This window comes from Erithacus rubecula, assembly GCF_903797595.1.
Source record: "Erithacus rubecula genome assembly, chromosome: 8".
Lineage (NCBI taxonomy): Eukaryota > Metazoa > Chordata > Aves > Passeriformes > Muscicapidae > Erithacus > Erithacus rubecula.
This window is the reverse complement of record NC_136659.1, coordinates 35,362,515-35,378,221: the sequence shown is the minus strand read 5'-3', so window position 1 is coordinate 35,378,221 and position 15,707 is coordinate 35,362,515. Positions and strand designations below refer to the sequence as shown.

General features: G+C 41.2%; 1 protein-coding gene across 1 annotated transcript in view; it reads right to left on the bottom strand.

The window, feature by feature from the left end:
* Nucleotides 1-757: 757 nt before the first annotated feature.
* Nucleotides 758-15,707, bottom strand: part of KIF5C (kinesin family member 5C) — a 59,497-nt gene continuing 44,547 nt past the window's right edge. The window contains exons 19-26 of the mRNA XM_079310861.1: nt 14,026-14,135; nt 13,143-13,244; nt 12,528-12,588; nt 12,105-12,176; nt 11,492-11,596; nt 8,269-8,485; nt 7,216-7,329; nt 758-4,564 (exon numbers count right to left, since the gene is read on the bottom strand). Of these exons, the coding sequence (XP_079166987.1) occupies nt 7,223-7,329; nt 8,269-8,485; nt 11,492-11,596; nt 12,105-12,176; nt 12,528-12,588; nt 13,143-13,244; nt 14,026-14,135 (774 nt within the window). The 3' untranslated portion in view covers nt 758-4,564; nt 7,216-7,222. The remainder of the gene's footprint in view (nt 4,565-7,215; nt 7,330-8,268; nt 8,486-11,491; nt 11,597-12,104; nt 12,177-12,527; nt 12,589-13,142; nt 13,245-14,025; nt 14,136-15,707) is intronic.

Here is a 15,707-nt window from a genome sequence, read left to right as displayed (position 1 = left end):
CCTGGATCCAAGGCCAGGTTGGAGCAACCTGGGAGAGTGGAAAGTGTCCCTGCCCATGGCAGGGGTGGGATTGGATGGGCTTTAATTCCAAGTGTGGGATGGGATGGGATGGGATGGGATGGGATGGGATGGGATGGGATGGGATGGGATGGGATGGGATGGGATGGGATGGGATGGGATGGGATGGGATGGGATGGGATGGGATGGGATGGGATGGGATGGGCTTTAAGGTCCCTTCCAGTCCAAACCATTGTGGGATTTTGTCACTTTGTACAGGTTTAGAAGGAAAGCTGAAATCCAGAGCTCATTCCACTTTGGAGTGTGGTTCTACTGGATGGGTCACTTGTGGAAATCAGGGAACATTCTCAGCTGGAAGGGACCCACAGGATCATGGATCCAGCTCCTTGACACCCCAAAATCCCACCCTGAGCATCCCTGGGAGTGGTGTGCAAACACTCCTGGAGCTCTGGGAATGTTCCCATTGCCTGGGGAGCCCCAGCACCCCAAAATCCCACCCTGGGAGTGATGTCCAAATACTTCTGGAGCTCTGGGAATGTTCCCATTGCCTGGGGAGCCCCAGCACCCCAAAATCCCACCCTGGGAGTGGTGTGCAAACACTCCTGGAGCTCTGGGAATGTTCCCATTCCCTCCTAGCAGCCTCTGGAGGAAGAACCTTTCCCTGATGCTCCCCCCATAGCACACCCTGGGTGCTGTCCCTGTGTCCCTGTCCCGTGTCACACCAGGCCCACACGCAGAGTTCAGTTCAGTTTTATTTTCCACTGTAACGGATTTCGAATGATACATCATGCAGTCTGCCAGTGTATCCATCCATCTCCGACAGAACTTCAGCACGAAGATAAAAGACTTCTCTCCATGGGCTGGGGGGAGGAGGAGGGTTCAGGTCTGCTATCGAGAGTTTTATACAGTTCAGCATCATTTGATGCAATGGCAAAAAACAAAAAAAAAAAAAATTTCCCCTTGTTACCAGCAAAACGCATCCACCATTTATTTCTTAATTTTTTTTGTTTGGTTTTCTTTTTTTTTTTTTTTTCTCCTAAATTGAACACTACTGTAAAGATACACAGAGCCCAGAGATACACATCTGCAGCACACGTTACACACTTTACAGAGGAGACAGGGAAGGTACAGAGTGCCCGGGGCCGCGCTGCCATCCCGCACAGCGGATGGCGCCGGAGCACAGGGCACACAGAGCAAGGGGAGACTCGGATTATCCTGCCCATTTCTTTCCCTTTTTTGATCCCTTTGGGAGGAGTACTTCAGTGGTTGTGTGAGGTATTTCTCCTCCAGCAGCGGGAAGCTGATGAGCCCTTTTCTTTTGGATTTTTGTCGCTGTTAAATAAAATGGTGTTCAAGTTAAAATTCTTGATTTTGTTTATTTATTTTTTTTTTTAAGCCTTGGGGCAGGGTTGGATGGGATATTGGGAAGGAATTCTGTGGGTGGGGAGGCCCAGAGAAGCTGTGGCTTCCCCTGAATCCCTGGAAGTGTCCAAGGCCAGGTTGGATGGGGATTGGAGCAGCCTGGGACAGTGGAAGGTGTCCCTGCCCATAACAGAAATCAGCTGATCTTTAAAATCCCTTCCAATCAAACCATTCCATGATCCTACAATTTATAAAGATTTCAGGCAAATGTGCCTCTTAGTCCATCAGGCTTTATAAAGTGAAATTGAAAAGCTGCTCAAGGCTCTGTGGGCAGGAATTGTTGTAGCAAAAATTTTTTTGGTGACTTATTCTTAAATTTTGAGGATAATCCAACTCTCACCCTTGTTGGCTTTAATACAAAACTTAAAAAAATGCATCAGCCAAGGTCTTTCCAAGCTTAAAACTTCCCTTGCTTTCCAGAAAACAAGTCGATGAAACGTGAACTCAAGGACAAACACAAGATATTTGAACATATCATTAAGAAAAGCTCAAGTGAGCCAGAAATATTTTTCAATTACTAGCAAAATGAACAATATGCACTTTAGTTCCATCTGAAATCCGTTTTCCATTCAGGAAAGGTATTTCCACCCCAATTTATCCCATGCACGACATTTTTTAGATGTGAAATTTCATTTGCGCTGTACAAACCACAACTTTAAAAACGAGCCTGGAATAAATAGAACACAAGACTCAAAGAGCAAAGAAAGGAAGATGGGGTCAGGAAACAGCAAGAGACAGGTTCTGATCCCTGCAGAGCAGATGTGTGGTTTTCCTTTCCAGATATAAAATGTGAAAGCTTTAAAAATGGTACAAAAGTTGAATATACAACACGCCATACAAACTGAAGTTGCCTAATTAAAATAGGCTTCAAAAGCAAGAATTGATACAAGCAGAGTATGTTCAGCTGAGAATTCATCATTTCCAATTGTCAAATACCTCAGGTATTTAATTTTTTGAGGATTTTAGCTTAAGGCATCTGTGGGACATTGCTGAAATTCCTGCTGCAGTGTTGGTGTAGAAGAGAACTTGGAGAAACTTCATCATTTTGCTGCTGGTGGCACTGACTGGCTGATCAGCACCAGCACGAGGAAGAGATGTCCAAGTTCACTTCTCCCTCAAGCTGCAGAGAACTGGCACAACTGTCCCCCTCCAAAAAAAATTCCTGGTGATGCCTTGAGGAATCCTTTTTCTTGTCATGAATGCTGCATTTGCAATAGAATTCCATTTACAACAACAACAACAAAAAATTAGCTTACAGTACAAAAATCTTCGACAGCAAATAAGCTTGGGATCTTTTTCCTAGAACCAAAACAAGAGGATTATTAATTCCTAGTAGAAACCTCAGCTCTGAGCAGCTGGTAAGATAGCACAGAGTAGTTCTGAGTTAGTGATTTTATTAAAGATTGCATATGGCAAGTTCACAGTTCATTCTTCTGGCAGTGCACATGCACGTAACGAAAGAAAATATAAAAACTTTGGAAAATACAAAATAAATTAAATACATGCAAATCTGCAACTTCATTAAATATGTTTAGCAAAATGCTCTCCCAAAATAGTGCAACATTAAAAAAGAAACAAAACAAAAACCAAAAAAACCCAAATCCAGTTAAATTAAGTTCAACTTACTTTGCAACACCCTAATTTCAGTAGAAAAAAAATACCTAAAGTCAACTCACAATCTTCCAAAATTCTCTACAGAACTGAAGAGTTCTACACCTACACATTCAGAAATTAAAAAAAAAAATTAAAAATCCCAATCAATCTCAAATTAAAGAAGAGCAAAAAGAAGACGCTCAGCTAGAGCCTTCCTGGAATTCCAATTTCCTGGAGCTTTCCTGGAATTCCAGCTTCCTGGAGTCCCACCTGCCCCAGGGGATGTGGAGGGAAGAGGAGGAGAAGCAGCAGCACCTTCTGCCTGCCAGCAGAACGTTCCCAGAGCAATTCCAGTGCCCCCTTGCTGGGAAGATGGAAATTCGCTGTCTGAGAGATCCAAGGAAGGTTTTTCCTTGCATCAGTGGATATGGTGGCTTAGAAAGACATTCCCTTCCCCTGGCAATGTGCTCCTCACATCCCAGCAAAATAAAAAAAAAAAATCCCAAATTTGGTCTGCAAAGGACAACTCGAGTGTACAGTCTCACCTCCTTTCGGGTTTTTTGAAGGGAGGGTTTTGAGGGATTTTATTTTCCTTTGTTCCCTCCGGGATCTGAATTCCGATGTGAACAGATCGGGGCTTGTCTGGGGAAAGGGGGAGGGGGGAGATGCTTGTTGGATTTTCCAAGGCGAGATTTCCACAGCATTCTGAAATCCTTCAAAAATTCCTAGGGAGCAACTCTTACAAACATGTGGCTAAGCCATCCCATTCCAGGAAAACTCACCACTGTAGGGAGAACTACGAGGAAACAGGAGTTTAATTTTAAAACAGGTCACACAGATAAATTCATGGAACTACCAAACTTCAAATCCTAGGTCTATACTAACAGATTTCTCTGCATCCCATTTGTCCTTTACCAGGTACTGCAATAAAGGTTATTTTATATAGTCCAAAGATTTTTTTTTCCTTTTTTTTTTGTTTTAAATCAGGATATTACAAATGGTTCTTCGGGGAAATTTCCTTCTGAAAATGTTAAGCAGTAAAATTAAACCACATAGCAGCACATTTTCATCCCCTAAAAATATAAAATAATATGTATATTATACAGGAAATCAGTCATGACAGAGCACAATCACCTGCCTTTGATGGCACTTGATCATGGAATAATTAATTCCTCGATGCCAGAAGTCAGGAATTACCGATGCCAACAGAGGAAAAATGAAATTAAAAAAATAAAATATAAAATAAAAATCACTCTGAGTGGAGAAGCCCCAACCCAAGCAGCGCCAAGGGCTCGTGGAATTCGGAGTGGCAGACTCCCTATCATCCTTACTGAGGTGGGGATGGTCCAGAAATTGGACAAGGGTCTGGAGGAGCTGAGCTGGACATTTCTGTACACGTGGAAATCCTACGAAGCTCGGAGCAGCTGGAGCCGTGGGAAGCGCAGGATGGGCAGGACGTGGGTGGAGAGGGGCAGAAAAAAGAAACTCATGTGGCTTAATGACAGTCCTTAACATGCTAAGTGGAACTGACCTGCCAGAGAGAGAGAGAGAGGGAAGGAGAATTAGTGGGTTTGGGGGGGGGTTAGAAAGCAGACAACCCAAATGGGGTGGGCAGCCAGCAAAGAGATGGATCTGCAGTCACATTTTTAAAAATTATGGAATTTGGGTCTCAGAAAATGAGCCAATTCCTGATGGAATTCACTCTCTGCCACCTATAGTTTGGAATTATGTCTCACCCAAACACTTATTTAAAGGTCTAACTTTTTTTTTTTACTCCCTTTAATGGGATTTTTCTCTTGGATGTGCTGAAGAGCTGGTGGGAGTTTATCTTGTTTATCCCTTGTAGTAATGGGGGAAAGTAACAGCAGCAGAGTTTGAAAATTACATATCAAAAGGATGAAAAAATTCAAATTCAAACCAAGCCTTCTGTTCTCTGTCTTCTGACAGAGATCTTTTCCTGATACACACATACATGTATAAAATAAGTGTTTACAGAAATATCTAAAATATTTTATCTATAATATCATGATAATATGATAAAATATACTTTATAATTTTATATATGGACACAGACAAGCACATTTTATTAAAACCCACGTTTCTTTCTTTTCCATCTGCTGGGTTAATCAATCATAACCACTGATCAGTTTGACAGCACTAAGTGTCTTTTATCTTTATGGTGAATAATGAATGAACACAAGATAAATCTCTCCTCAGCAAATGTTGAAATAGGGACCTCAATTTCATTTCTCTGCTGTTAAATTACTATAAAAGAAAATTTTGTTCTACTTCCAGCTGGAGAGAACTGCACCATTCCAAAGCACTTCCTGCAGAGCACATGAATGTCTCAACAATAATCAGGAAATAATCTGAAGTTTTCCCTGCACTGGTAGCACCTTTATTAACACCCTTACTCAGAGCCCTAGGTTTCCATCCAAGCTCAAAATTCAGATTACTCAGATACTCCCAACTTTGGCAGCCAAATAGTTGGAATTTACCAATAAAATTCTTAACCAAAGTACCATAACTGAGGAGAATTTACCTTCTCCAATCACTCCCCAGCCTTCCTGGACTACACCTTCCACATTTATTTCTGGATGTCAGCAGAAAATCTCCAGCACACTGTTGAAATGGTTTCATTCCAACCTTCAGGGTTGCCATTTGGTTTTCAGATTTTTCCTGATTTTTTCCAGAGCCACCAAGTCTGTAACTTTATCCAGTTTCTCTCAAGATATTCCATCTTCTTTTTTTCCAGCCTCATTTTCCCTGGTGCTCCTCTGCACCATGGCCTGAACCTGCTCATCTCCACAGCCCTCAAATCTAAACTTCAGCATTTGAAATACCTGGTGAATATTTTATGACTCTTTTTTTTTTTTTTTTTTTTTACTTCCACACTCCTGTCTTGTTATTACAAACCCATCTAGTTTGAAGTGTGGTTATTTTATTAATACTTTTGATTAATCTACAGTTGTTCCTTGACATGTGTGGCCTGTCTGAGTCTGACTCTTCATTTCAGTGCAGTTGGTAAATTAAAGGTGCATTTATTTGGGGCAGGTGGCAGCTTTTTCCCCTCAGAGTAGCTGTTCCAAGAAATGTTTAGGAATCTTTGACAAGGCTCTGTATCCCACTCTTTGCCAGGTCACAGAGGTGAGAATGCAATGAAGCAGAGGCACCTCACTCCTGAGGTGGAAAAGCCAATTTCAGACCAGAATGGACAAAACCACTCAGCAAAGCCTTGCCCTAATTTATCCACAGAGGAAATATTTGTTGCTGGAAGCTCATGGCAAACACAATGAGCAGGAACAATCCCCCAGCACAATAACAGCTTGAGTGTGGCGTGATGGATGCTTGGCATGCAAGCCTGACATGAAACATTCCCCCCCAAAAAAAGCTAAAAACACCCAAGAATGCCTCCAGGAGACCACAGACCATGAAGAGAGTCCTGAGACAGAATTAATCCTTAAGGAGGGCAAAAAGCCAGATTTGGAGGGACAAGTTTTTTGTTCCCAGGCTGCTTTTCACAGCCACTCTCTGATATCTGGCTCTTGGCATGTCTGTGGCAAAAAGTGATAATCTCAAATAATGCAGATATAAAATCTCCCCAATGATGAGCATTTAAAGAAAAAAATGGGAGGGTGGAGTCCATGGAACAGTCTCCTGGGAATATGCTCATCTTTTGATCACGAGAAACCCTCAAGCCCTGGCAATTAAAGTAAAATATTTAGGTTTGGTTTTTTTTATGAAGAGAACTAAGAGTGCAAAGTGGTGACACTCAAATTTAGAGATGTCTCTTGCTGCCACTGCCAGCTGCTCTACCCCTATCCCAGGCTGGAATATCCCAACATGGAAACACATCCATGGTACAGAAAGCAGAAGGTGATGCTGGCAGAAGGAAACTCTGGAACTGTAATTTTACTACAAGAGTTTCGTACCTCTATGTTTGAATTTTGGTCCAGATATACCAAAGAGCAGCTTTTAAAAAACAAAACCTTAAGTGCTAAATCATTGAAATAAAACCTTCCTCAGCAGCTAGCAAAGCTTCTTACAGGCACTCAACGAGTAATGTAATTATCAGCAAACAACTGCTAAAATTAGAAAAAAATAATGTCAAAAAGCAAGATGAAATGCGAGGGAACTGAGTGATGAGTGGGAGAAGAGGTGAGCACGCTGCTCTGGCCTTACCTCTCGTTTATTTGGTGCTGTGGTAGTAGCTGGAGTTGGACATCCCTCCCCCTCGGATGGCGTGGACGGCCGTCGGAGAAGACGCCGGGTAGTGACCAGGGCGGATGGGCTTGGCTGCAGGGAGGGAGGAGGCACCAAACAAAACATTTTAACTGTCACATTTTAGCTTTCCACCTCCCCTTCTCCTCCAAGGGAAGCCCCATTGTTTCCCAGTTCAGAGCTGTGCTTTGTAATCCTGTGCAGAACTCCCTGCTTTGGCCAACAACAGATACACCCATTTTCCTGATGGCAGATTCTTTTTCCTGGTGGCAGATTCTTTTCCCTGCTGGCAGATCTCTTCTACATTCCCATGGAATTATGGATTATGGACTGTCTAACAACAGAGGGAAGTCACTTGTTGGGCAGTGAGACACTTTTAATGTCTAATTTACACCATTCCAGAAGATTCAAGACAAAACTTGGATGGCTCCCTACAAGAGGAAGCATTCAGGAGGTGACACTTCGTGCTGTGTGATTTTCCCTCGGGATTTAGTTGTCATCTCCATTTAAACCTTTAGCAATTCTCTTTGAGCAATCCCAAGAAATAATTTCAAGAATCGCCCCCATTCCTCTGTGCCATGCACGCATTACATTGTGCCTCGGAAATATATCAATATCTGAATTACAAAGGAAGATTTTTTTGGAATTAAATCACATACAGGAGTAATCAGGGGGAAAAAAGAGGAAGGGACAAGGTCCAGAAAGGCAAGGGAGGAATAAAAGCAGAGAGAGAGCATGTGGGGGAAGGAGGAGGAAGAAAGTGAGCGACTAATTTAAGGAGACAAGTTTTCAGGTCACTAGAAGGGCACACAAGACCCATTATGCCCTTTATTTACCCAGTGGAGCAGCACAGCCTCATTCAACTCGAGGTGGGGCAGATTCCATTAAAAAAAACCCACAAAAAACCGCGACCTTTGAAGATTTCCTGGAAGTGTTTTACTCCCTCCACTCAACCCCCAGTGACCAACCCGAGCCTGAAGCACGTGGGCAGCCCCTTTAGCTCCATGTCCTCACCAATTTGGGCAGAGTGTGCTCTCCTGGCCATGTTTTTGGCTCTCACGGCCTCCTTAATGCGATCCACCTCCTGCTGGTAGCGCTTGCGGTCGCGCATGGCGTTCTCCTTGGCCTCCTTCAGTGCACTCTCCAGGGCCTTAACTCTCTCTGCCGTAGCTCGAAGGCGTTTCTCCAGCTTAGGAAGCTCGCAACGAAGATCTGCATTATCACGTACCAGCTGCGGGGAGAGAGGGGTGAAAATGAAGGGAGGTTAAAAGAAAGAGAGGGGGGGGAAATCTGCTCGGAGAAATGGTGGGAAAAATCCCCTCAGGGAAATGGTGGGGAAAGTATCCTCAGAGGAATGGAGGGGAAAGTATCCTCAGAGGAATGGAGGGAAAAGTATCCTCAGAGGAATGGTGGGGAAGGTATCCTCAGAGGAATGGAGGGAAAAGTCGCCTCAGAGAAATGGAAGGAAAAATCCCCTCAGAGAAATGGTGGGAAAAGTATCCTCAGAGGAATGGAGGGAAAAGTCGCCTCAGAGGAATGGAGGGAAAAATCCCCTCAGAGAAATAGTGGGAAAAGTATCCTCAGAGGAATGGAGGGAAAAGTCGCCTCAGAGGAATGGAGGGAAAAGTCGCCTCAGAGAAATGGAAGGAAAAATCCCCTCAGAGAAATGGTGGGAAAAGTATCCTCAGAGGAATGGAGGGAAAAGTCCCCTCAGAGAAATGGTGGGAAAAGTATCCTCAGAGGAATAGAGGGAAAAGCCGCCTCAGAGAAATGGCGGGAAAAATCTCCTCAGAGGAATGGCGGCAAAAGTCGCCTCACAAGGAGGGAGGAAACACCACATGAAGTTTCTCTCCACACTTCATGTACTAAAATTAAACAGAAGTTAATGTAAAAATCTTAATTTAAAGAGACATTTAGAATGTTCTGAGCCACAATGGACACACAAGGTGAAAAGAAAGTGGCAAAAATCTCCTCAGAGAAATGGCGGGAAAAGTCACCTCATAAGGAGGGAGGAAACGCCACATAAAGTTTCTCTCCACACTTCATGTATTAAAATTAAATAGAAATTAATGTAAAAATCATAGGTTAAAGAGAAATTTAGAATGTTCTGAGCTGGAATAGACACAAAATTCTAAACAAAAGTGGCAAAAATCTCCTCAGCGAAATGGTGGAAAAGTTACCTCACAAGAAGGGAGAAAACGCCACCATGCTGTCCATACATCATGGACTAAAATTAAACAGATCTCTTCCTGATATTAATGTGAAATTCTTTGTTTAAAGAGAAATTTAGAATGTCCTGAGTTAGAATGGACACACAAGGATCAAGTCCAGCTCCTTACCCCACACAGGGCACCCCAACAATCCCACCCTGTGCCTGAGAGCTCAGTTTTACTCACAAAATTCACTTCTCTGGCTGAGGAGTGATATTCATTTAAATTGTCCAGAAACATAAAAAAAAAACCCCAAAAAAACCAACAAAAACCCCAGAATTTATTCCATTCAGCAAGATTCCATAGAGCTGATCCTGAGAGATGAGGACCCCAGGACCAACCTGTACAGCACCTGACAGCCAGATTTGCTTCTTTAGACTTCAAAAACTGCAGCAGAAACTCCACATTTCCTCAGAACACAGAAATCTCCAGGGTTTTACAAATCTTTGATGACCTCATTATTTTAAAATAATAATGCTTGAATATGTCTTACAAACAACACCAGGGATCACCCCAAATTCATCACTTCCAGTGGTTCTGATGTGTTCACCTTTGTGTTCTCTACTCAGCCATGTGGGAAAACTGGGAACCTCACTAAGAAATCACTTTTAGGCCTTTAACTACAGATATAATGATTATATGCAACTTTAAATTCGTGCACTTCCTCAGTTTAATATGAACCTAAGTGACTTCCATCAATTATACAAATCACATCTGGCTTCCCATGCAGCAAGAGAGGATTGATTTTTAATAAACACAAAACTGATACAAAAGGGACAGAAAATCCAGCACAATTTCTACTGAACAGATTACACCACTGCTGGAAGCCAACAGAAATCTGCTCTAAAGGAGTGAGTGACTCTTTCCTGGAGCAAAAAGTGGATTAACAACCACATTAATAATACAGCAAAGCAACAGCATGTCCTGACATTCACAGGTTGTTTAACAATCAGAGCATTTTACACCTGCTGGGCCAGGCTTAGTGCTGGAGTAAAACACAAACAAGCTAAAAAAAAACGTTGTCACAATGTGCTTTTTGTGCAAGTGCTGAACCCTTGTTGTGTGAAATTGTTATGATAGAAAATCCAAAGGGTGGTATCAAGTCCAATGTCACTTTTCTCTCTAAGTTTCCTACAAGATGTGGATTCCAAGTTGATTTTGAGTAAATACCCGCTAATGAGAGCTATAAAAATCCCCTTTTTAAACACAGCAGATGCATGAAATGAGTGCAAAAAAAAAAAAAAAAAAAAAAAAAAAAGAGGCAACATGGTGAAAGAAAAACCACTCTGAACATGTCCCAGTTTCCACATTTAGAAAGTAGGTCTTTAAACCATCTGTTCCCTGGGAATCTCAAAACCCCAAACCTTAGTGGACAGTCACAGTCCAGCAATTCCTGCTCTTTTGGCACTTTCACAGGAATTATTAAAGCAAATCTGGGAGTGTGGGTCACTAATACAGCCTCAGGAGAGTGCAGTGCACAGTGTTACATCACTGCTCAAAAAACAAATCCAAACAGCTTTTGTGGGTTGTGCTGTGTGCCTGAGCAGTGGGAGAGGAGATTTTTGGGAGAAATTCTTCCCTGGGAGGGTGGGGAGGCCCTGGCCCAGAAATTACCAACATCAGCAGCCCAGAGAGGAGAAGCTGCACAAAAAAACCCCAATTCATTGTTTTTATTGAAAATTCTGCTGGTTGAATCCTCTCCATCACCTTTCTGAGCAGCTTCAGGCCAGCAGTCAAATTGAGGATGCACAATCCATCCAGAAAAGAGCTATATTTATCTATTTCCTAGTGTCCAAACAGATCCATTTTCACAGAAAAAATTAAAAATAATCCTTATTTATTACATTCCTAAAAGTACAGAGAGTGGAAAGAGCAGCTCTAACTCCTAATGGCAAAGAGTTCGGTGGGCACCTTTTCCTCAGGTTACCCTCTAAAATCACCCTTGTAAATATTAGAAAAATGCATTTTTTGATGGAGGAAGGGAAGGAGAAAAAAAGAAGAAAAAGGATGGAAAGGGATTATTTTACCTGTTTGTGAACCTTTGTAAGTTGTTCCAGGTTGTTCTCAAGAAAGGAAATTTTCTGCTTCTGCGCAGCGCTTCCACCTCCATCATCACTGTCCAGCTCAACACTCTGCACACAAAATTGCAGCACTCAGCAAAAGCAGGCACAAAGGCAAGGGGAAGCTCAGCTCTTTGGAAAATCTGAGCTCCCCAAAGGCAGAAAATTCATACAGAGCCTCAAATTGAAGAGAAATTGTTTTAATTCTTTGCTTGATATTTAGGAATTACATTTTCCCTTCCATAAAAAAAAAAAAAAAACCCTCAAGTTATTTTTACTGAACAATTATGGGGGAATCCTGAATAGGAAAATTAAGTAGCATTAAATTTCTGAAGCTCATCATCTCTGAGAAATTTGTAGCTGAACTGGATAAGTTCATTTCCCTCAACCACCAACATTTTCTTCATCAAATTAGGACCAAATAAAAACTGATAAAAATCACAACAGCTTTAATCTTGATTCTCACTGCTACTAAAAAAGACATTATCCCATTTTGTAACTGCATGCACTAAAGGCTTCCAGCTAATCACAAGAATATTGCAAAAAAAGAAGATTTGGGTTGAAAAGAGCAGAGTTTTACTTTTTTAACACGGGTGGTAAGATCCTGGACAAACAGTTTGCGCAGATTGTGAAGAGTCTGAAGCTCCCTTGCCTGGAATAAAAATAACAAAACATGAATTTTTTTAAAAGCACAGATTACTAGGATATAGCAGATGCTCTGGTGTTAAAGTTCTCCTTGGATTTGAGTTGGTAACAGGAGAAAAGAATTCAGGATTCTGTCTCTAGGAATCACATTGGCCCAAAGTGAATGCCATAAAATAAACCCCATCCAGCCCCAAAACCACACTGAAGAGAACAATTCCTCCAAAACTGGTCAGAACAACCATTTAAAATTTTAATTTAGGTAGTTCAAAGTTGTTTACTCAAAAATTAAAATATATATCACCAGGATATACAGATAAAGGGGGAAAAGCTGAATTTTTAAAATGTAATTAAGACCTACCACTGTTTCCTCCAGTCCTTTAAGGTCTTCTCTTGCTTGTTCCCTTTTATCATTAAGGAGTCTGGAAAGATCACAACATGGAACACAAATCAATAATGCTAATAAACAGAGGAGAATCAACCTGCATCCACCTGGAGCAGCAGGTGGCAGCAAATTATACATCTCTAATTAAGCTTTTGACTGCCCCAAATATCCAATTTTATCACGTGGAAGGGCGGAGTCACCACCTCCATATTTGTGTCCACACATGGGATTTTTCTCTCTCATTTTTTACTCAGACATCTGATTTAAAACCCCCCAAAAAATCAACAAAACCCCACCAAAAATTCCCAATTTCTTTCATGCTTGTTTTGCTGTGCATTAAGGAATGAGAGATTTAACACTTGCTGGGAGTTTTATAAAATCAGATCTCTAAATTTTTTTTTTTTTCAATTATCAAAGCCACTATTGAAAAACCTGTGATATAAAAATAGAGACTAATTGGTAATTATTTATTAGTGGTTCCTGCTGGCTTTGTTACTGCAATGATACATTCAGTGTGAATATTCCAACCCAAATCCCTCTCCCTAGCACATTTTCCATGGACACATGAAGAGGGACACAAAGTGCACTTACATGAGCTTTTCCAGCTTCATTTCTCTTTCCTGGTCCTCAATTTTTAATTTATCATAGTCAGCACTCAACTTCTCCTGCTCCAGCTGCAGCTTCTGGTTCATGCTGGAAAAATGAAAGGAAAAGTCAGCACAGTTCAGACTGAACTCCAGGAGGGAGGGAGAGGATTGGGCAGAGAAAAAGTGAAGCTGTAACTCTCTGCTGAAAAATTCTGGAAGAAATGAAGCAAAAAGAACCTGAAAGAGTTTATTTTAAAATACTGGAGAGTTTAATTTAGTGTTTTGTTTTGTTTTCCTTAAAGGAGGACACAAATTGTTGTCAGCATCGTTCTGCCTTGCTTCCTCATTTCCCTACAATTAACAATAAATATGATAAAAGAATGCCTGGATTTTAGAAAAAGAAGAATACAGGAACAAAATATAACAGAGTCACATTGGTGTGTGAGGAAAAAAAAAAAAAAAGTGTGAAAATAGGAGCTGTTGGACTCTCAGAAGGTCTGGGGCAGGACTGGCTGCTGTGGGATAATCTCAAAACTTTCCTGGAGATGAGAGTTCAGTGCTGGCTGAATTCCATGTCTTCAAGGGCATTTTCCAGCCCAAATGATTCCATGATCCTTTAAAACCTGCTCTCCTCCAAACTCCTCTCACCTGCTGACCTGCAGATGCAACATTACCTTTTTTTTTTTTTTTTTTTTTAACTCTATAATTTTATGGCCTTGTTAAAGCTCCCCAATAAAGAATTAGGCACTGTAATCCACCCTGCAAACTAATTACAGGCTTGGCTGCTGCGTGCAGGGACAGAACTTGCAAGGAAACCTCAATCAAATCTAACAAAACCAACCCCAAAGCATCCCAGGACAGAGGAAGGGGTGGAGAGCTGAACTTACTCCCTGATTTCATCGATGATTTTCTGCTTCTCTTCGATTTCATCCCTCAGCCTGGACAGCTGTTTCTGGTGGGCTTCCCTGTGGCTCTCCATCTGCTGCTCCAGAGCTTTCTGCAAAGGGACAGACCCAGGACAATCCAGGGACACTCAGCTCCCTCTCACCCAGCCCCAGATTTGGGGAGAAATTACCAATCCCACCCAGGAATCTGCCTGGAATTTCCTCCTCTGATCACAAAGCTATGCCTGCTCATCCAAGTGTTTAATTCAGTTTTTAGCCACAGACCTACAACAATTTTCAATCATTTTCTTTACCACGTGAAAACCAATGGCTTGGCCACAAATGGCACTGATTTTACACCAATCCTCTCTTATTTCTCTTATTCACCCAGGAAATACTTGTACAGCTCTACCTGTGGCAGAAATAAAATCCAAACCTCTGAGAATTGTTCATACTTGTACAGCTGTGGCAGAAATAAAACCCAAATCTCTGAGAAATTTTTATACTTGTACAGCTCTACCTGTGGCAGAAATAAACCCCAAATCTCTGAGAAATTTTTATACTTGTACAGCTCAATCTGTGGCAGAAATAAAACCCAAATCTCTGAGAAATTTTTATACTTGTACAGCTCTATCTGTGGCAGAAATAAAACCCAAATCTCTGAGAAATTTTTATACTTGTACAGCTCTGTGAGAAATAAAACTCAAATCTCTGAGAATTGTTTATACTTTTACAGTTCTACCTGTTGTAGAGTAAAACCCAAATTTCTGAGAAATTTTTATACTTGTACAGTTCTACCTGTGGCAGAAATAAAATCCAAACCTCTGAGAATTGTTTATACTTTTACAGCTCTACCTGCTGCAGAATAAAACCAAAACCTCTGACATTTTTTATACTTGTACAGCTCTACCTGTGACAAATAAATCTCTGAGAATTGTTTATACTTGTACAGCTCTACCTGTGGCAGAAATAAAACCCAAATCTCTGAGAAATTTTTCTACTTGTACAGCTCTATCTGTGGCAGAAATAAAATCCAAAGCTCTGAGAATTGTTTATCCACAGCCCTGTTACTGAAATTGTTATTTAAATTGAAATTCTAGGAGTAAACATGCCTTGAGCAGCAGGAAAAACTCAATTTATCTCTTTAGACTACAAACAAAAGATTTGGTTTTTTCCTTGGGGCTGTAATCACAACTGCTTTAATCACTTAACAGCTTTACAACTGCTTTAATCACTTAAAATTTTTATAATGGAGGGAAAAGTTCTGCAGCTGGCAAATCTCTATCACCATCCTTGTAAAACTCTTATTTTTCCTTGTCTGCAATTTGCAACCCCATCAGAACAACTCATTATTGCAAACATTTCTTGGCATTCCAAAGGAAAAATACCAGAAAATGGGATGATATATTCTATTATTATTTCCAGGAGATAATCAGAATTTCAGCCAAACTTTGGGGAAGTAGCTTCTTTCAAAATCCAATTTATAAGAACTTAAATTATATTAAATGATATTAACCTCAGCAGCATCATTCACTACTGAGCAAATTGACCTTCAGCAGAGCTCCAGCAGCAAAAAATTAGTGTAACACAGAGATAAATCAATGTAATTTTTTGGCCATGTGAACAGGAAGACAAAATTCCACCCCAATGAACAATCTCACCAAGAAATTGCCTCAAAATTTCCG